The sequence below is a fragment of the Scyliorhinus canicula genome, chromosome 14, assembly GCF_902713615.1.
Source record: "Scyliorhinus canicula chromosome 14, sScyCan1.1, whole genome shotgun sequence".
In the NCBI taxonomy this organism is placed as follows: Eukaryota; Metazoa; Chordata; class Chondrichthyes; order Carcharhiniformes; family Scyliorhinidae; genus Scyliorhinus; species Scyliorhinus canicula.
Window position 1 is genome coordinate 143,736,700 of NC_052159.1, and position 22,110 is coordinate 143,758,809.

The 22,110-nt window shown below is 41.4% G+C and overlaps 1 protein-coding gene across 1 annotated transcript in view; it reads left to right on the forward strand.

Moving 5' to 3' along the window:
• The window catches only part of mycbp2 (MYC binding protein 2), a 212,614-nt gene that overhangs the window by 10,147 nt on the left and 180,357 nt on the right, over positions 1-22,110 (forward strand). Inside the window, 1 exon segment of the mRNA XM_038817780.1 lies at positions 19,011-19,086. Coding sequence (XP_038673708.1) covers positions 19,011-19,086 — 76 coding nt within the window.

Consider the following 22,110-nt stretch of genomic DNA (forward strand, 5'->3'; position numbering starts at 1 on the left):
TCAAAGGTCACACTCAGCAAGAATAATTGAAATATTGCAGGTGAATTGATAGCCCTGAAAGGACTCTGCCAGCCAACATCCTGGAATGGATCCACACGTGGACTGTACTGATAGTGCCCTTTCAACCCCTTATTTGTTTTCTTTGACAGACTTTCACACCCCCAACACAGCCAGGATGCCAGGTCGTTCCCCCTTCTATTCTTCCAAGGCCCTGAACCCCACTCACTCACCCTTTTTGGTCCCAAGTCTCCTTGTAAGCTGCTGTTGTCGCGCACCCCTCACTTGTGCCGCAGAGTTTAGCCAAAAAAAACCTGCTGACCTCAAGACACTACTGACAAAGCCACTGTTGCATGCCACCGTATAACCTGATATATATATATTTTTTTAAATTTAGATTACCCAATTATTTTTTCCAATTAAGGGACAATTTAGTGTGGTCAATCCACCTACTCTGCACATTTTTGGGATGTGGGGGTGAAACCCACGCAGACACGGGGAGAATGTGCAAACTCCACACGGACAGTGCGTATAACCTGATTATTCACCTGGTGCCATGAGCTTCTTGTGCAACATTGACTTTATCTTTAAGGGAGGATGTAACTTTAAACAGCTTTACACTAATGAGTATTCATCACATGCAAATATATTACAAGTGGGAACCCACCTTAAGATAGCATGAGGTCCAACACACTGCAAACATGCTGCTGACTTAATCTCGACCCAGCAGTGAATATGGTGACCGAGAGTCCTAATATCTTTAACAATCAGGATTAAATATCTTTATAACATTCAGTGAACATTATGTACAATAGGGCTTTTGCGCCAGTTTGTTTATTATCAAGGGTACTCTGCTCACCTGATTGGCACCCTCTTTCAAAACAGAAAGTGATGGATGAAGTCATTGTTCAGAAATAGCTTTGTGTAAATTAGTGTTCTGATAGGTGTGTTGAGCTGTTGTTAAGATCATCACAACTTGAATTTTGTGTTGAGTGGCAAGGTGAAGGCACTCACTTTGACACCTAAAAGAAAGCTGATCCTAAAAGTGTTTGGCATGGATGGGGAGCTGGTGGCATAGTGGTATTGTCACTGGACTAGTAAACGAGAAACCCACGGTAATGCTCTGGGAACCTGGTTCGAATCCCGCCACTGCAGATGGTGAAATTTGAAATCAATAAAATAATCTGGAATTAAAAGTCTAATGATGACAATTAAACCATTGCCGATTGTCATGAAAACCCATCTGGTTCACTAATGTCCTTTAGGGAAATAAATCTGCCGTCCTTAAGTCGTCTGGCCTACATGTGACCCCAGACCCATGGCAATGTGGTTGACTCGTGGTTACCCCATCAAGGGTAATTAGGGATGGCCAATAAATGCCCGTATCCTATGAACGAATAAAACAAAAAGAAAATTTCACTGTTCCTGATTATGGTGCCAGTGACTTTAATGCCATCAAGCAGGTTTCAGGAACTAGAAAGTAATAAACAGGTTTTGTCCACTTTTATTTCATAATTTCATACAGCGAGATGAAGATTGGGGCATGCGTTTCATGCGTTTGAGATTCGGTTCGTATCTGAAGCTTAAATATCATCAAACCTCTCAAACTTCTTTTAACAAGGTGTAAACTTTTTTTGAGTATTTCTACAGTGAGAATAATAGCTGAAAAGGTGGATGTTCACATTAATTCAGGGTTTCTTTAAAAAAAAATGAATTTAGAGTACCCAATTTTTTTTCCAATTAAGGGGCAATGTAGCGTGGCCAATCCACCTAACCCGCACAAACATGGGGAGAATGTGCAAACTCCACACGGACAGTGACGCGGGGGCAAAATCGAACCCAGGCCCTCAGCGCCTCGAGGCAGCAGTGCTAACCACTGCTCCACCATGCCGCCCCATAATTCGGTGATTTCTAACTGATTTTCACCGGCAAGGACTTCGATAAGAACACGATGTGGAGAAGTGGGAAAGCAGAGATAGCATCTTGTAGAGTTTTGTTTGACTGCACCTGTGCCGTCAGTTTCACAAAGTATTGACGATGAATAGAGTTCCGCCATCATTAAAACCCCAAAACCCGGCCAGTGTGATGAAGCTAGAATCAATCGAGTAATGTTGAAACAAATATCTTGCTATCACATATATATTTGAAAACTATTAGCTACGACTTGGTTGCGGCAAGCGGTCGTTTACAAAGCGGCTCCGTTAAGCAAAACGCTTTTGGCCCTTGGCACCCAATTTACGGGTGTAATTTAAAAAAAGAGGAAGCAAATTTATGCTTACCAGTCTCTCCTCCGATGTGGAATGCCTGCAGGGGGTAAAACCAGGCAGTAGACTCGTAAAAACTCCGCACCTGATACGGCAGCACCTTATGGTGAGGGGAAAACAAGATCTTTGTGCCTCCAAGGTTACACAAAGAGGGCACCGCTTCCTCGATTGCTCCAGAAACATCTTCCACCATCAACTGCCTTTGTTTATGTAACTCTACCAGAAGGAATTCCATCAATTTCTCTGTTAGCTCCAGAGGAGGCATTGATTGGAGAGGGTACAGCGGCGGATGGAGGCACAAGGCACGAAGATCCGTGAGATGGAAGAGGAAGCTCGGATCATTGCGACCAGATTACCTCTTTAGAACTGAGGTTTTGTTGATGGCGGAGACCCAAAAAGATTTTCTAATCCCGAAAAAGGATAAAGATCCCCTTTGTGTGGGTCTAACAGGCCAATTTCACTATTAAACACTGATGCGAAAATGCTAGCGCAACGTTTGGAGGGATGCTTACCAGGAGTGATCTCTGAGGACCAGACAGGATTTGTCAGGGGTTGACCGCTGTCGTCTAACATCACAAGGGTTTTGAATGTGGTTGTCGCCCTCTGTTGCGCAGGTGCCGGAGGTAATCATTTCCATGCGCAGAAGGTCTTTGACCTTGTGGAGTGGAGCAATCTCTTTGAGGTCGTGGGACGATTTGGGTTTGGCCCTACTTTTATTTCCTGAGTGAAACTGTTATATAATGCCCCGATGGCTAGTGTCTGGACCAGTGCTGTGAGCTCAGGATATTACCGACTATACGGGCACAAGACGGGGATGCCCGCTGTCTCCACTATTGTTTGTGCTAGCGATTGAACTGTTGGCCATTGTGCTTAGATTGTCATGGGAATGGAAAGATATTGAGAGGGGGTTCAGCAACACAGAGGTCCCTTTACGCAGGTGATTTGTTGTACGTTTCTGATCTTCAACAGATATGAGAAATTATGGAACTGTTGAAAAGTGTTGTATGCTTTTCAGGATATAGATTGAATATGAGCAAGAGTGAGATCTTCCCAGTAAATCCCCTGGGGAAGAGAACAGATCTGTGGAGATTATCATTTAAACTGGCCAGGACGCAGTTTAGGTATTGGGGGATTGAGGCTGCTCACGATTAAACACTTGCATGAACTGAACCTGACTGATCTGGTGAAAGAGATGAATTGGACCTGAAGAGGTGGGACGTCCTCCCACTAACCTTGGTGGGTAACAGCCAAAATGAACATTTTACCGAGGTTTCTAGTCGTGTTCCAGAGTCTTCCTCCCTAAATCTTTTTTCACTGGGGTTGGTAGATAAATCTCTGCCTTTGTCTGGGTGAGACTCCCAGGAATAGAAGAGCTTTCCTGCAGAGAGGGTGACAGTCGGATGCGTTGGCGCTGCCAAGCCTCTATTACTGGGCGGCAAGCATTGGGAAAGTGTGAAGATGGTTTGAGGTGCGGGATGGGGTCGGATGGAGGAGGCCTCTTGTGTAGGGTTCTGTCAAAGGGCGTTGGTTATGGTCCCTCTTCTGTTCTCCCTGGTCAGTCTCTAGATGAGCACGGTGGTAGTGGCATCTTTGGTATAAACCCAAAAGGTAGCCATCTTTAACAATTTAGAGACAGTTTAGACAACAGTTTGGAGTGAGGGACATGTCTTTACTGTCACCAATTTGTGATAATTCTAGGTTTGCACACTGAGGGCTGGACATTATGTGCAGGATATGGAGGAGAAAAGGGCTTGAGAGGTTCAGGGATTTGTTTGTGAAAGGTAGTTTTGGGGGTCTAGAGGAGATGGAGGAAATATTTCAACACCCAAGGGTGAGTGCATTTATGTGTTTGCAGGTGAGCAGTGAGTTGTCCTCGTTCCCTCAGTTGCCGAGACCCACACTGATAGGATGCTAACACGGAATACGATGGGACAAGGGAAGATCTCCGATAAGTGTTTGCTGGAGACGGGGGTACCATCACGAGAAGAGATGAAGGGAAAGTGGGAATTAGAGCTGGGCCGAGGGTTAGAGGGAGGAGTGTGGAGTGATATCCTGCAGAGGTGAACTTTACCTCCTCCTGCGCTAGGTTGAGCCTAATCCAGTTTCAAGTAGTACATAGAGTGCACTTAACTAAGATGTGTATGAGCGAGTCTTCCCTATAGTGAAGGATAGGTGTGAGCATTGTTTAGGAGGGCCTGTGAATCACTCACGCACATTCTGGTCTTGCCCCAAGGTAGTTGGGTTCTGGGTCTAATTTTTTGAGTTCATGTAGGAGATCATTGGGGTAAGGCTAGAGCCGTGTCCGCTGGTGGCGAACGTTGGGGTGTCAGACTCTCCAGAGCTCCTTGAGGGGTGGAAGGCTGACATCTTTGCCTCCTTGGTGGCTCGGGGGTTAGTCCTGCTTGGATTGAGGTTGGCGGTGGACCTCGGAATGATTGAGTGACCTGGCAGAATTCCTGTGTTTGGGAAAGATTAATTATGCCCTGAGAGGATCGGAAGAAAGATTCCATTCCACATGGATGCCGTTCATCATTCCCTTTAAGGACCTGTTCGTGGCCAGCAGTTAGGAGTTGGGAGGGGAGGGAGGATTGTGGGGTTGTGGGGGTGGTAGGAGATTCAGGGTTGTTCTTACTTTGTTAAAATAAAAATGACAAACTGTATGATATTAGTTAAGCCTTTGTATGTAAGAGTTTGATGATGTTTGGAATAAAATATATTAAAATAAATACTTGTTACACATTTGAAGTAGGAAACTATGCTGAGGCGACCTATTGAGGTAAAAGCCATGGATTCAAGGGTTTTGTAATAACCAGGATGCCCAGAAGTTTACCATCTTGCTTATAACTGGTCAATATTATGTTTTTTGTACTTTGCACCAAAGGAAAACATGGTGCACTGGCAGAGATGTGCTGCAAGGATTGGACATTTTGCAATCTGTGATGGGGATATAATTCATAACTCTAGTACATAGGTTTTTACGGTGTGATGGGTTATTCTGGGTGTGTAGGTATGGAATGCTAAAATGTAGCAGCATGCCCTTCTTGGTTTTGTACAGGCATATTTACTTTCTACGAGCATAGTTGCTGATTTTTATTTTAAATACTATTTTGTGTCTTTATATAGTTCCAAACAGCAATTGTATATATATTTTTAACGATCCACCATATTAAGTGCCAGGTCTGTTTTGTGGATGTTTTAATGTTGTAGTTATTAACATTTTGGAATCTTTAGCCATAGTTTCATTTATCTTGACAGATTTGTTTGACATGATGCCAGAAAAGAGAAATACAAGAACATAAGACTTTACAATGAAAAGTTAAAACTTTGTGTGGGGCATTTTGATCAATACATCAGCATTCCTGGAGATTCCCTGCCTGGGAGACAGAAGGAAGCATGGTGTGACATTTCTTTGTGCCTTAAATGTACCTGTCACACACCTTCCAGTCTAGCTATAGTATGTGTGTGTGTGTTATTTCTGCCAGTTGGGAAAGACACAGAACACGTTATGTGCAGAGCAGTGTTGTTGAGTGGTGGAGTTCTACTTGAAATTTTAAGAATGCTCATGTTCCTTTGTGCAACAACTTTATAAATTGCAGGTTTTAAAACTCTTTGGTTTTGGAATTCCCCATTTACTGTACTGAGTTCCACTAACCATGACTGGCATATTTTTTGTGTTCCGAGTTAACCGATGGCTGTGAGGAAGTTAACAATTCGCATAGAGTCATAGAAAATAGGAGCAGGAGTAGGCCATGCAGCTCTTCGAGCCTTTTCGCCATTCATTATGATCATGGCTGTTCATCCAGTTTCGTAGCCTAATTCCGCCTCCTCCTTCCCCCAATTCCTTTGGGTTTCCTCCGAGTGCTCTGGTTTCCTCCCACAGTCCAAAGATGTGCAGGTTAGGTGGATTGGCCATGCTAAATTGCCCTTAGTGTCCAAGAAGGTGAGTTGGCGTTACTGGGTTACGGGGATAGGATGTAGGTGTGAGCTTAAGTAGGGTGCTCTTTCTAAGAGCCGGTGCAGACTCGATGGGCCGAATTGCCGCCTTCTGCACTGTAAATTCAATGATTCTATAGTTTGTCGTCTTTATTGCCTACTTCACGTGCATTCTTATAAAAGCAAATTACTGCTGTTCTGGAATCTTTGGCTTTCAGCTTTGACAAAGAGTAATTGGACTCGAAGTGTTAGCTCTTTTCTCTCCCTATAGATGCTGCCAGACTTGCTGAGATTTTCCAGCATTTTCCCACATTCTTGCCTTCAGCACTGGTATACGAGAACACCCAGCTTTCGTTGCACATTCCTCTCCCCTAATTTATGGCCATTTAGATAATCTGCCTTCCTGTTTCTGCTACCAAAGTGGATAATCTCACACTTATCCAAATTTCCTGCATCTGCCATTCATTTGCCCACTCGCTCAACTTGTCCAAATCACACCGAAGGATCTCTGCATCCTCATCACAGCTCACCTTCCCAGCCAGCTTAGTGTCATCTGCAAATTTGGAGATATGACTCCCCCTCGTCCACTTCATCAGTTACATCCTCAAGAATTCCATTTGATTTGTCAAGCATGATTTCCCTTCCATAAGTCCATGCTGAATCATTCTGATCCTACCCCTATTTTCCAAGTGCTCTGCAATAAAATTCTTTATAATGGCTTCTAGAATATTCCCCACTACCGGCGTCAGGCTTACTGGTCTATAGTTCCTGTTTTTTCTCTACCTCCCTTTTTAATTAGGTTACATTAGCTATCCTCCAGTCTGTAGGAACTGTTCCAAAGTCTTTAGAATCTTGGAAGATGACCACTTTCTTAAGCACTCTGGGATGAACATTATCAGGCCATGGGGATATATCAGCTTTCAATCCCATTAATTTTCCCAAACCATTTTTCTACCAGTGCTGATCTCCTTCAGTTCCTCCCTCTCACTAAACCTTGTGTTCCCCAACATTTCTGGTATGTTATTTGTGACCTCCTTTGTGAATGCAGAACCAAAGTATGTATTTAATTAGTCAGCCATTTCTTTGTTCCCCATTATAAATTCCTGTGTTTCTGACTGTAATGGACCTAGATTTGTCTTCACTAATCTTTTTCTTTTCACGTACCTATTCCCTGCAATAAATTACCCAGCATTTCTGCCTCTGAGCACTTTCAAGTGACCCCTCTTCAAAGTAGATTTTCTTTTGGGTTTGAGTAGAATGAGCCCTTCTATGATGTTAATTCTATAGGATTCTGCCAGTTATACATATTAAAAAGTGCAACTGTTTTCATTGAAACAAATGTTATTGGCGACAGTAGAAACTGTCTCCAGTGGTTGAGGGATCTAGAATAAGCGACATAGATATTAAATAAGAGATTTGGGATAGAATAGGAGAATCATTTTACGAGGGTTGTGAGGATATGGAATTCATTTCTGAAGAAGAAACCTTGGGAGCAATCTTAACTTAACCCACCTGTCGAGAACTGATGAGGTCAGGTGCAAAGCTGGCTTTATATCCCACCTGATATTTTAATTACTCTTGTGCAGATACTGGACCAGACCCCAATATTTGTTGGGATACCGGACGAGAACCTCCCAAAAATGGTTTTAATTTGTAAAACTGTGAGGAAAGGAAAGTGATGACTGACCATTGGTAGCTTTTATGTTAAAAGAAACTTTAATTTAAACACAGAATTACCACATTAACACCAAAGAAAATAGCTTTGCAATCATCAGATACACAGTTCTTAAACAAAAGGAAAAACGCGAACTCACTATCTATACCCACTACTAACTCCAACTATGCAAAACAATACAGTTAAAATGCCACTTGTAAATAAAGTTAACAAACCAGTTACTTTCTTAGCTGTGTAGAGACTTCCAGAGAGAGATCCTTACCCGAGCAGATCCAGTACACATCTTCTCAACCTATTGCACCATCCACCAATTACAAGATCCGTAAGCCACTGAGTATCTCTCTCCCCCCCCACCCTAAATAAATGATTACACTTCAGGGAATCTCCAGCCAATCTAAACACAATTTCTTTAGACCTTTATCTGTAACCAAGTAATTGGTGAAAATCAATGAATACCACACTTAGAGCTTTAGCAGACAAGTCTGGGAACCTTAATCTCGGTTCTTTAATAATATTGCTGCAACAAATATATACCTTAACCCAGTAAAACAGATAGAAAATATAACTTATAACAATTTTTACATTCATCACATTCCCTATTGAAATCAACAGTGAAGAATATTGGGGAGGCTGTAAAACTGGTGTTTCATCTGATCCAGTGAGTTCTTTGGCAAATTAAGTTTAAAAGTACCCCCTGTCAGCTGGAAAAATGGGTTAGATGGGTTGTTGAAGAAAAGGGGGGGGGGGGGGGGGGTGGAAATGAAGGATAATGACTACAAGGTCATCAAGTGGAATTAATGTTCCTCATGGTGGATGAGTAACAGCATAAAATGGAGGTATATGTTGTCATATTATCTGTTGTGTACTCCTATGAATTAGTTGACACAGCTGCCAACAGTCGCCACCTGGGCTGCAATCATTTATTTCTGGCAAGCTGTAGGGAGCAAAAATGTGTAGAGTCTTTCGTGTCAAATGGAAGTGCGTTTGGTTTAGAAAAACTTGGGACTGTACACTGCTTTATAGTCTACCCATTTAGACCTATCTTGAACTACTTGTATTCTGAAGAAAGATTGAGTGGTGGCTGGGTGACTCGGATTTATGCTTCCACAGTGGACTTGGGGAACTTTTCAGCAAATACTTTGTTAGTAAATGGTTCAGCCATTCAAGCTCACAGTGATTGAAATCTACTTGTAGATCACTGCTTTATAATGTTTTGACTTCACGTGGGCAGACTTTTAGTGAGCCTTGAGTTTGCTGTGAGTAAAGTTTCCAAATGCAACTAATGCAAAGTTAATCCTTATGGACTCCAGTTAAGGACAGAAGGATTGACTCCAACCTTTGATGAATTGAAGGATCCTGAATTGCTCTATTTGGGCAACTGAGAATCATTGCCATTAAATATTTTTATATTATTCCAAATGTACGGCAGCAGGGTGACGCAGTGGTTAGCATTGTTGCCTCACAGTACCGAGGGCCCGGGATCAATCCCTGCCCCCACTGTCCATGTGGAGTTTGCGTGAGTCTGACCCCCCAACCCAAAAAGAAGTGGTGTAAGGGAGGTGGAATGGTCACGCTAAATTGCCCCTTAATTTGAAAAAAAAAAGAATTGGGTAATCTACATTTTTTGAAAAATTATTTTAAAGTTTGTATCTCCCCAGCATTTGGCAGAATTTGGGGAATGCCTGGATCGTGAAAGCAAGGATAGTGAGGATTTTCAAGATGCCCAACATGCATCCTTTGCACTTGAATCTTGCAGTGATGTGATGCACTCCATTATCCTGCAGTGTTGCAATCCATCTGACAGCTTTAATTCAGAAGTGACGTGAAATTGATATGTTTTTGCAGAACACACTGTAGCTTATTCTCTCTGCTGTTCTGTATGCTGAAAGTTTGTTATGGTAAACATGATCAAATGGAAAACTCAAACTTGGGCACGCCAAAAACCAAAAATTAAAATGAAACGCGAGTTGATAAGACATCTTTTCATGGATTATTCAATCGGTGCTCCTTGTGCAGTGGTGTTTAAACAGCTGTGTCCAGTTTTTAGCAAACTAACAATGAATTTGAACTAATCAGCCTAAAGAACAGAGTGTTTGTGATGTGACGTGTTGACTCCACCAGGCCATTCAAAACTAATAGCATGGGAAATAGAATTGGATAACTTGTCTCCACATTAGGAGCCAAGACTGCGTTAGAAACGCGGCAACCATGTTTGGCTAATTGACTAAGTGGACACCAAGATATGGGTGTATCCATATGCTTTCTGAGCACACTGCTGTATGATAGAGACCTGAGCCATTTGCATTCATTTTCTAAATATCAACTGGGGTAATAACATTCCTGACACATTGAAGCCAAGTTGTCAAGGCTTTTCAATGACTTTTCAACGGTAGACATCTGCAATGGCTTCATCATCTATATTGTGAGAAGGTGAACATATTTCAAAGAAAATGCAGCAGTTCCTTCTGGGCTGGAATGTTTTCTAATTTATCTAGTCAGAGAACTAATTATGTTGCATCAACAAAGGATAATGGCTGTGCTTCATGGTGAGTCAGCTGGATAAACAGGATAGAGTGTTTGCCGAGTTTTTCACTCCAAATATTCTGAAGAACACCATTGAGAATGAAACACTTTTTTGATGTTTAGTCACTTTTGTTGGTGAGAAATTCATTGACCAACTTGCATATAAGTAAGATGTTGGTTGAGATTAATATTGGCCAGGCTACTTAATAGTGCTAGGAGATTTTTACACTCTCCTGTAAGGGCAGATAGTTCAACATTTTAAGTGAAAGATGTCATGCAACAAGTGTAGCATTCACTCACTATTGCTCTGAATGCTGTCATATGTTTTGTGCTAAAGTTTAAAATGAGGCTGTGAACTCACAACCTTATGTCTGAGAGTTGACACGGCTGAGACCTAAAATTTTAATTTTCCAGGAAAGTGCATATTTATGAGATTGGAAAACAAGGGATTACTGACTTGAACTACCAAATTTTGTATTACTTAAATTCAGACTGCAGGTATACAATGGCTAAGGACCTGACACTGGAGTGTCGACTCTGGACTGACACTATTTAAACCACACAAACTCACTCTTTGTCCCTCCAAAGGTCAGTCAGCATCACATTGTGTAGGTCAGTGTAAAACTGAAATTTAGTTTGAAAATTCACCAACATAAGATTACATAGAGACTGACATTGAGATGCTTAAAAATGATATAAGTTGCAAAATAATAAAAACTCAAGTTTTGTTCTTTTAGCAGTAGGTTATTTTCTTAACTTTGAGATGATACATGGATGGTCCCTGACAAACTTCTTTGGTTGGTTTTAAAGAATAGGCTGTTTGAAGCAGGTAGTTATAGTTATAGATGAAAGAAAATCCCATGGTTCATGTACTAGTTTCACTGGCAAAGTTCAGATTCTTTCAATGAACATATAATTAAGGTATTAACTATTGATAATTATTAAGGGAATGAAGCTGTCTTGGTTATTTGGGGCTTTAATTTACTTGGCTTACGGAAGTTGTGCCTGGTCTTCAAATTCACCATTGCTCCTACAGGGACCATGCCTTATACAATTTCTTGTAACGGAATTAATTAACTGTATCCTAGCTAATCTGTAGATAAGTAGCATGTTTGCAACTGGGAAACAATTTGCATCTGAACTTTTTTTATTTTAAACCAGAATACCATCACCCAGTATTTTCCTCGTCATGTAAAAATTGTAGAAATTTCCCTGATAAAGACGTTAAAATGTAAGGGTTTTTATGCCACCAGGACATGCTCAATTTGTTCCTTGCTCACTTGAAGATGGGTACCATGACACCTTGGGAGCTGTAGTTTAATTCCACGTTTCTATTAACTTGCCGATTTTAACATGGAAATTTATTTTTTCTAATTAGCATTTAGCCATCAATTTGGCAACAGTGAGGAAATAAATCTTTCCATATTTCCAGGCCCGCAAGTATTAAAACCGGATTAAATCAGTAAATAAATATAAGTGCAAACTGGCCTGATTTATTTGGGGTTTAAACAGCTTACTGAGTTAACCTTCTGGTAAATATTATCTAGTTTGCTTAGCAAAATAACGATTAGGTGGGCAGTGATATAAAGGTTTGTAAATTGACTTTTATCTGTACAGAATTTCTCACAGAAATTTTGATCAAACCGGATCATTTCCTGTAACTAGATGGTGTTTATACAAAATCAAATGTGATTAGGAGCAAATTTTCACTTGCATACTACTGAAAGGAATGGGTTCTATTGGCATAAGTAACTTCTGTGCCTAGTTTCCAGGATTATACTTCAATTCTTCACTAATCTAATTATTCAATCATAGAACATAGAACTGTACAGCATAGTACAGGCCCTTTGGCCCACGATGTTGTACCGAACTAGTGTGAAACTAAGATCAAATCAACCTACTCCCAATCATTCTAGTGTACTCCATATGCCGATCCAATAATCGCTTGAAAGTTCCTAAAGTGTCCGACTCCACGACCATAGCTGGGAGTGCGTTCCACACCCCAACCACTCGCTGAGTAAAGAACCTGCCTCTGCCATCCCTCCTATATCTTCCACGATGAACCTCATAGTTATGCCCCCTTGTAACAGCTACATCCACCCGAGGAAAAAGTCACTGAACGTCCACTCTCTCTATCCCTCTCATCATCTTATACACCTCAATTAAGTCACCTCTCATCCTCCTTCGCTCCAATGTGAAAAGCCCTAGCTCCCTCAACCTTTCCTCATAAGACCTACCCTCCAATCCAGGCAGCATCCTGGTAAATCTCCTTTGCACCCTTTCCAATGCTTCCACAGCCTTCCTATAATGAGGTGACCAGAACGGCACACAATACTCCAAATGTGATCTAACCAAGGTCTTGTACAGTTGCAGCATAACCTCACTGCTCTTAAACTCAATCCCCCTGTTAATAAATACTAACACACTCTAGGCTTTCTTCATGGCTCTATCCACTTGGGTGGCAACTTTTAGAGATCTATGGACATGAACTCCGAGATCTCTCTGCTCCTTCACATTCTTCAGAACCCTGCCATTAACCCTGTAATCCACATTCAAATTTGTCCTACCAAAATGAATCACCTCACACTTATCAGGGTTAAACTCCATCTGCCACTTTTTAGCCCAGCTCTGCATCCTATCAATGTCTCTTTGCAGCCCACAGCAGCCCTCCACATTATCCACTACTCCACCAATCTTGGTATCATCAGCAAATTTACTAGCCCAGCCTTCAACTTTCAACTCCATCATCCAAGTCATTGATAAAAATCACAAATAGCAGAGGACCCAGCACTAATCCCTGTGGTACACCGCTGGTGACTGGGCTCCAGGATGAAAATTTACTATCTACCACCATCCTCTGTCTTCTATGTGATAGCCAGTTACTGATCCAATCGGCCAAATTTCCCTCTATGGCATGCTTCCTTACTTGCTGCACGAGCCGACCTTGGGGCACCTTATCAAACGCCTTACTAAAATCCATGTATACGACATCAACTGTTCTACCTTCATCCATGTACTTAGTTACCTCCTCAAAGAATATAATCAAACTTGTGAGGCAAGACTTGCCCCTCACAAATCCCTGCTGACTATCCTGGATTAAGCTGTATCTTTCCAAATGATCAGAAATCCTATCCCTCAGGACCCTTTCCAATAATTTACCTATGACCGAAGTGAGACGAACCGGCCTATAATTCCCAGGGTTATACTTATTCCCTTTCTTGAACAAGGGGACAGCATGCACCTCTCTCCAGTCTTCTGGCACTATTCCTGTAGACAGTGAGGACATAAAGATCAAAGCCAAAAGCTCTGCAATCTCATCCCTCGCCTTCCAAAGAATCCTAGGATATATCCCATCAGGCCCAGGGGACTTATCTATCCTCAGGCGTCTCAAAATTTCTAACACATCTTCCTTTTGAATATCTACCTCCTCCAGCCTACCAGCCTACTATCCCCCTCAACAACATGGCCCCTCTCCTTTGTGAACACTGAAGAAAAGTATTCATTTAGGGCCTCCTATATCTTCAGACTCCATGCACACGTTCCTACTACTGTCCTTGACTGGCCCTAACTTCACCGTGGTCATTCTTTTATTCCTCACATCAGTGTAAAAAGCCTTGCGGTTTTCGTTGATCCTACCCACCAAGGACTTCTAATGCCTCCTCCTAACTCTCCTAAGCCCTTTCTTGAGCTCCTTCCTAGCTATTTTGTATCCCTTAAGTGCCCTAACTGAACCTTGTTTTCTCATCCTTACATTAATTAATGTTTGTGGATGGGGTGTCCAGGAAAGTGGAGAGTATTTATTCCATCACAGTCCTGACTTGTGCCTTGTAGATGGTGGACAGACCTGGGGAGTCATGAGGTGAGTTACACATAGCAGGATTCTTAGCCTCTGAATTGCTCTTGTAGCCACAGCATTTATATGACTAGTCTAGTTCAATTTCTAGTCAATGTCCTAGCATGATGATGGTGGGGCTTCAGCGATAGTAATGCCAATTAATGTCAAGGGGCAATAGTCAGATTCTCTCATGTCGAAGATGGTTATTGCCTGGTACATGTGTGGCACAATTGTTATTTGCTTTCACCTCGCCGTTGGAGTTTAGCTCTTTTGTCCATGTTCAAACCAACACCAGGAGCTGAGTGACTCTGCCGGAACCCAAACTGAGTGTCAGTGAGCAGATTATTGTTAAGTTTAAGTGCTGCTTGAAAGCACTGTTGACCCCTTCCACTAGTGATATAAGGTTAGACTGAGGGTGCTATAAATGCCGTGTCGGATTTGTCCTGCTTTTCCTGAGCAGTTTTCCACATTGTAGGGTGGATGCCAGTGTTGCTGGGTTTTGCTAGGCCATTTTAGGGGGTGGTTGAGACCCAACTACATTGCTTTGTGTCTGGAGTCACAGGTAGCCCAGACCAGGTAAGGGTGGCAGGCTTCCTTTTCTAAAGGACATTGGAAACCTTTTGATAGTTGCCATGGTCCTGAGACTAGCTTTATATTTCTGGTTTTAAAAATTAATTAAGCTTAACTTTCACCAGCTTCTGTGGTTGGATTTGAATCCTTGTCCCCAAACCATTAGCCAGGGCCTCCTAATTTCTGCCACCATCTCCCCCATGTTACCCCGTGGGGCGATACGGTCGCACAGTGGTTAGCGCTGTTGCTTCACAGCTCCAGAGCCCCAGGTTCGATTCTTGGCTTGGGTAACTGTCTAGGTGGAGTCTGCACGTTCTCCCCTTGTCTGCGTGGGTTTCCTCCCACAGTCCAGAGATGTGCAGGTTAGGTGGATTGGCCAAGCTAAATTGCCCTTCGTTGTCGAAAAAAAGGTTATGTGGGGTCACTGGGTTACAAGGCTAGGGTGGAGGTGTGGGCTTGAGTGGACTCTTTCCAAGGTCCGGTGCAGACTTGATGGGCCGAATGATTTCCTTCTGCATTGTAAATTCTATGATTCTGTGGTTACAGTGAACTATTCTTAGGATGAAACATTAATGCAGAAATTATTTTGGCTGATTAAGTGGTTGTTATTGATGCCATCAACAAAGTTAAGAGCTAAAAAAGACGTTTTTCGTTGTTTGCTTATGTGAAGAACAAGTTACTTGATTTGTTTTTTGGTAGAGGGTCATAGGTGACCAGAAAGTGAGGAGCAAGGAAATGAGTCTCAATCTAAGGCAAACTTTTTCACAAAAAGATGTAGAAAGGACAAAGCAAAATAAATATATATTTTCTAAAATCAGTGGAACTGATACAGCAATGGTAGATTAGGTTTTCCCAAATGGTCAGGTATGTATAATGCAGGGATGTAAAGTTGTACAGTAAATTACAATGAGTTGCTGTAATTTGACAGCATTAATAAGGGGAAATATTGAATTTTGTTATATATTTTTCAGCAGATTCAAAGCAAAATGTATGGGGCTAAGTGGACTTGAGATGACCTTCTGTAAAGTGTATTTGTTTCCATAAAATTCCTGTTATGCTACTTATCCTAGTGTTGGTATTTTAGTATTTCACTCTGAGCTGTTTTCAAAGAAGCATTTGTGGTCCCTCTTGTCGATATTATTTTTAACCTTGATAATTTGGTATTGGATAGATGGAATGTGAATCCATGTAATTTTAAGTCATTAATGACAATCTTCAGCTCAGCATAAAAACTACAATTTCCTTTGCTGAATCAAAATATATGCCTAGAATGTTACATTTTGTAATGAAATGGCATCAAGTGTATTGAAGAATTAATTAGATATTTCATAAGTAGGTTTGTTCTCAATTTTCTTGAACCTAAAGCCTATGGCAGAATATGTTAAGGGGCATGTTTCCTCATTGCAACAACAGCCATGCCTGAATCTAATTGGAAAAGGTTTTTTTCATAGAATTTACAGTGCAGAAGGAGGCCATTTGGCTCATCGAGTCTGCACCGGCCCTTGGAAAGAGCACCCTACCCAAGCCCACACTTTCATCCTATCCCCATAACCCCACCCCACCTTTTTGAACACGGCATTCAGCATGGCCAATCCACCTAAACTGCACATCTTTGGACTGTGGGAGGAAACCCACGCAGACATGGGGAGAACGTGCAGACTCCGCACAGACAGTGACCCAAGCCGGGAATCAAACTTGGGACCCTCGAGCTGTGTCGCAACTGTGCTAACGATTATGCTACCCTGCTGCCCTACGGTGTACACTTTGGTGTGCACTTTACCAAATCAATATCAATGCCACAATTGTGTATCCGTAAACCTTTCTATAAGCAACTGAACAGACAGAGTAGTCAAGGTTTGTCTGCTGGAGATGTTTTGAGGTAGTGAAATGAAGACGGATTGCCAGATCATAGAATCTCTACAGAGCAGAGGAGACCATTCAGACCATTGAGTCGGCACCGACCCTTGGAAAGAGTACCCTGTCTAGGCTACGTCTTATCTTTCCCCGGTGACCCCACCTAACCTATTGGGCACTAAGGGGCAATTTAGCCTGGCCAATCCAACGAACCTGCACATTTCTGAACTGTGGGAGGAAAACGGATCACCCGGAGGAGACCCACGCAGACACGGGGAAAATGTGCTAACTCCAGACAGTTACCCGAGGCCGGAATTGAACTCGGCTCCCTGTCGCTGTGAGGTAGCAGTGCTAACCACTGCGTCTCCGAACTGCGTTCGGCACCGTGTTAGGCATGACCTCCCTCTGACTAAATCATGCTGACTATCCCTGATCAAACCTTGCCTCTCCAGGTGGAGATAATGCAGAATGTTCCTATTATGTCTGTAAACCAATTAATTTTTTTTTCAAAAAAAAGTCTGAGAGTCATAGAGTACTGAAGAGGCCATTAGGCCCATTTAGTCTGCACCAACAAAACTACGTAAGTCTAAACTAATCCCACTTTCCAACACTTGGCTCATAGCCTTGAATGTTATATTTCAAGTGCTCATCCACATATATTTTAACGTTTGTGAGGTTCCCCAGCTCTAATACGATCACAGGCTGTGCACCTGGATAAAGCTAATGTATGAAGATCTTTTCTGCTTGCAAACATGGGATGGAGTACAACAAATTGCGCCTTTAATATAGGAGCGTTCTTCCACGACGTTTCACCAAGCATCGAATAAAAATTGACAGTGAGCGAAAGGAGGAGATATTAATGGGCTTAATTAGAAGATTCGTTAGAAGTAGGTTTGAAGCAGTGTTTTGCAGGCGAAGAGCGAATTGAAGAGGTTTCACGAGTCCGGATGGTTGAAAACATGGTCACCAGCGGTGAGGCAAATGGAGTCAGGGTGTGTCGAGCCCGGAGTTGGAGAAATGTAGAGCTTGGAAGCTGTGAAGGAGATGAGGAGCTGGAAGGAGATGAGGCAGGAACAAGGTCATTAAGGAGTTTGAACACCAGAATGAGAATATTAAATTGGAGCTCTTGATGCACTCGGAGCCAATGTAGGTCGGTGAGCATGGGATTTTGGGTGCGTGGGACTTGGTGCAGGTTAAGATATGGGCAGCAGAGTTCTGGGTGAGCTCAAATTTGTGCAGAATGGGGGATGGGCGGCTGATCAGGAGAACATTGAAATAGTTCAACCTGAAGCTAACAAAACGTGGATCAGGGTTTTAGCAGTGGATGGGTTGAGACTGTGTCAGAGATTGGCAGTGCTGCAGTGATGAAAGTAGGTGTTTCTGATGTAGATTTTATGGGTCATGATATATTGTACTGTAAATTGTATCCGTGGACAGTGTACATTGAATACTGTTCCACTTGGTTTCACCAGTGGAATCTGCAGTGAAGAAAGCCCTGATTTTCCTGTAGAAGGCCCCGAGTCCAAGAACAAGTGAGAGCTCTTGTTTATAAAATTTCAACATTAATTTTGGGAGAAAATCAACTGATGCCATTTTGAAGCAGATCATGCTGCAGACACGACGTTCGTGTACTACCTAAAATGTAAAATAATATTATGCTGTCAAGCACACTACTGCATATCCAAACATAAAGATTGTTCTCCTTTGTCAAACGTGAAAGACCAAAGGTTGTTGAAATGGTCCAAAGTACTGTGCTTAGCCTATTTGCACTGCTCTGGCTCACTGTGGGGGCTGGAGTTGTGGGTAAATCAAATACAGCAGAGCATACGTGCACTTTAGAATGCAGGCTCAGCACTGTCCATGAGGTATGGCAAATTGTTTGTCTACTTAAAACAATTGTGGTGTTCTCTTGCTCTTGGAAATCAATGAGAATTACAACTGTACTGTGAATTAGAAAAAATGCAGTGCTCAAAGTTGCAATCTATCAAAAAACCACTTTGACTTTTAAAGCCTTTTATTGGCTCATGTATATTGAGGTAGATAAATGTTTGCAAAGCGTCTCTGCACATTTATTTGTGCATAAAATGTAGATATTTATCAGCATGTTGTTGAAGTGTCAAATTACTAAACTTCAAGGTAAACTATTTTGTGATTCTCTCTGCCCTAATAGTGAACACAGCAAACATATTAGTACAATAAGATCATCAGCAAAATTAGTTAGATAATTTCAAATTTATATTTGTTAATTTTCCCAATAGATTGGTTTTAAGTTGCTCAGTTATTTTTTTCTGAGGTGAAGACTGCAAGGATTAAATTATGTACACATCTTTAGCTCACAAATTGTTCATTGCTATTTCAGAAATAAAAAAGCTTTGAGCAAGAAAAAACTTAAAAGGAAGCAGAAGACCAAGTCCAAAGTGAAAACACGAACAAAGGCAAGTAGATCTATTTGCTCGGTAGTTTAAAGAGGAAAGAAAATGTACTGTGGTGCTGGGGAATGGTTCGTGGTTAGTAATGTTTAATATGAAAATACATCCGTCAACTGCCTGGGCCCCACATTTCTTCCTAAACCTTTCAACCCCCCAGCGCCCTCTTCTTTACTGACAAATTAGCACATGATAGATTTGTAAGAAAAATTAAAGTCAACAGGAATGGAGTGGTGCAATGCAACCTGGATACGAAATTGGCTACGGAGCAGAGAGCAGTGGTAAATGTTTTTCAGACTGGGGAAAATTGTGTCGTGGCACTCCCCAGGGACCACTAGTAGGACCACTACTCCTTTTGATACTTGGGTATACAGGCCAAAATTTCAAGGTTGGCAAATGCTACAAAGCTCATGTAGTAAACCGTGAGGATGATAGTAACAAACCAGGAGAAGATGAACTTGAAATGGATGGACCTGACAGATTAAATTTAACGCACAAAAGTGTGAAGCGGCATATTTTCATTGGAAGAATGGGCACAGGCAATGTAAACTGGTGCAGCTTTAAAGGAGCTGCAGCAACAGTGAAACCTGGGATATATGTGTACACATCTTTAAAGGTGACTGGGCAGGTTGAGAAGGCTGCTTGGGAAACTTGGCTTTATGGAGAGTGCATAAAGTACAAAAGCAAGGAAATTATGCAAAACCTCTCTGATACATTGGGCAGACCTCAGCTGGATTATTGTGCTCCATTCTGGGCACTACAGTGAAGGAAGGAAACCAAAGCCGTGGAGAAGTTGTAGATTACATTTATTGGAGTGGTATCAGGGATGAGTGACTTTAGTTATGTGAAAAGGCTGGAGAAGGTGGAGTTGTGTTACTGAGTGGAAAAGGTTAAGAGGAGTTTGACAGAAGCGTTCAAAGTCATAAATGGTTTTGTATAGAGAATGAGAAACGGTTCTCAGTGGCATGAGGATTAGTAACCAGCAGATCCAGATTTAAGGCGATTGGCAAAAGAAGCAGAGCTGACGTGACTTCCTTTTTATGCAGTGAGTTATTTGGCATGCGCTCCTGAGACGATGGTGGAAGCTTATCCAATAATAACTTTATAAAGGGAATTGGATAAATATTTGAATGAAAACTGTTTAATGTGACTAATTGGATAGCTTTTTCAAAGATCCAACACAGGCATGATGGTCCAAATGCCCCTTTTCTGTACTGCATTTTTCTGTAGTTTTAGGATGGTTCTTCGCATATATAATTAAAAATACATTCGGGCTATTTACACCTGAACAGAAGACCCATCTTTTTTCTTAAATAAGAAGAAGCTCAATTGATATGAGATTTAAAAGTTCTTGACTTTCCCAAACAAAGCCCTTCATCATTATTGCTTAGAATAACTTAACAACTACAGACTAACCGGTCTATTGTACCTTACAGTCACATTAATGCTACAGTATGCTCAAATATAAATAAACAATGATGCAGCAAACTGTTTTATAGGAGAGGAAAAAAATAACGAATATGCCACCCTACCAAAAAAGGCCACCTTATGTGCTCAGAACACTTTTAAAACCTTTTGATGATTTTAAACTGTCATGAAATGTTGCATGCGACCAGATTTTGCAGTTGTTGGTAAAGAAACAGCGGTACTGTTGATTACACTTACTTTCCCACACACTTTCTGTCAGCTTTTCTGCATTGGGATTTGCAAATATTAGAAAGTTAGAATATTGCCGCATTCTCTAAAGGTGCGAAAATTAGAAAGTTAGAATATTGCCGCATCCTCTAAAGGGGATCTGGGACCTGTGAGTAAGGCCAGGGATGATGTGTCTCTTTAATCGCGTTGAAAGTTTATGCTGAGTTACAAAGTCTGAGCCCGTATTTAATTCAAAAGCTGAAGAAAATGAAACCGAGGGAAATAAAACTTGGGATTACAAAAGAGGTGAGATAGAAAGTGGCAAGTCTTTTAAAATCTCACACAATAATTAAAGTCTTAATGAATGATGAGGTTTCTTTTTGGAAATGTGAACTTTCCGTTCCAGAGAGGTGGTTTGGCAGCAATTAAGAAGGCTTTGGCTGTTAAAAATTCACCTCCATTTGAATACAGAACCCTAGCATTTTCAGTTTAGTAGTATATGGCTTGACATCATGTCCTTTGTGCATATGAAAGCCACATTTTGCAGTGGGGTACAGGTTTAGCGAAGCTTGAAGACGAGCAGGACATGTCAGGACAGTGGCTTCTGGATTTCCATATTTGACTGCATGTGTGGATGTCCTCTGCATTCATCCTTAATAATGTTGAGTCATGCATGTTCATTATTTTTGATGCAAAGCCTGATTTTTGTTAAATAAAATTTTCTTTTTCTATTCATTTTTTGAAGCTTGATGTTTAGGAACTCTGGAAGATGGCGAGAAACAATATAGTAATAAAATAGGAATAAATGCCCTAATTTCATTAAAAATTCCACTGCCTACAAATTAAATTAATACTGAGGTGGAATTTGTACTCTGAATGAATGGATGAGATTTTGAAATTAAGAATGTTGACAAGGTAACATTGGAAATATATGGTTGGTCTGGCCTTATCTGTTCTCTGTAGTTACGTTTTAATGACAGTTGGAAAGGTTAAGCATCAGTCTTATTTATAAGGTTGATTCAACACTCCAGAAGGCAATGATTCACCCGTTAATCCTAATTGGGCATATAGTGCTCTTTCCTTTTCAGAATACCGAGATCTTGAATGACTCTTATGTGGAGTATTTTCCATTTGGCTGGTAGTGTCCATTAAGCATTGGAGAGATCATTAACCTTTATATTAAAACATTAACGTTTTGATGCCTCTTCCGCACATGCAAAGTAGTGGGTAGTTTCCATTTTCATACACTGTGCGCAATATGAATCATCAGTTTCATCAATCATAAAAACTTAGAATACAGAAGTTCTGCTGGGCCTCCTCAGCCCAAGCATTTTCACTATTTTCTCTGGTACGCTTTTTTCCCTCTCTCATTCTGTGTCATGACTATATTTTGTAATG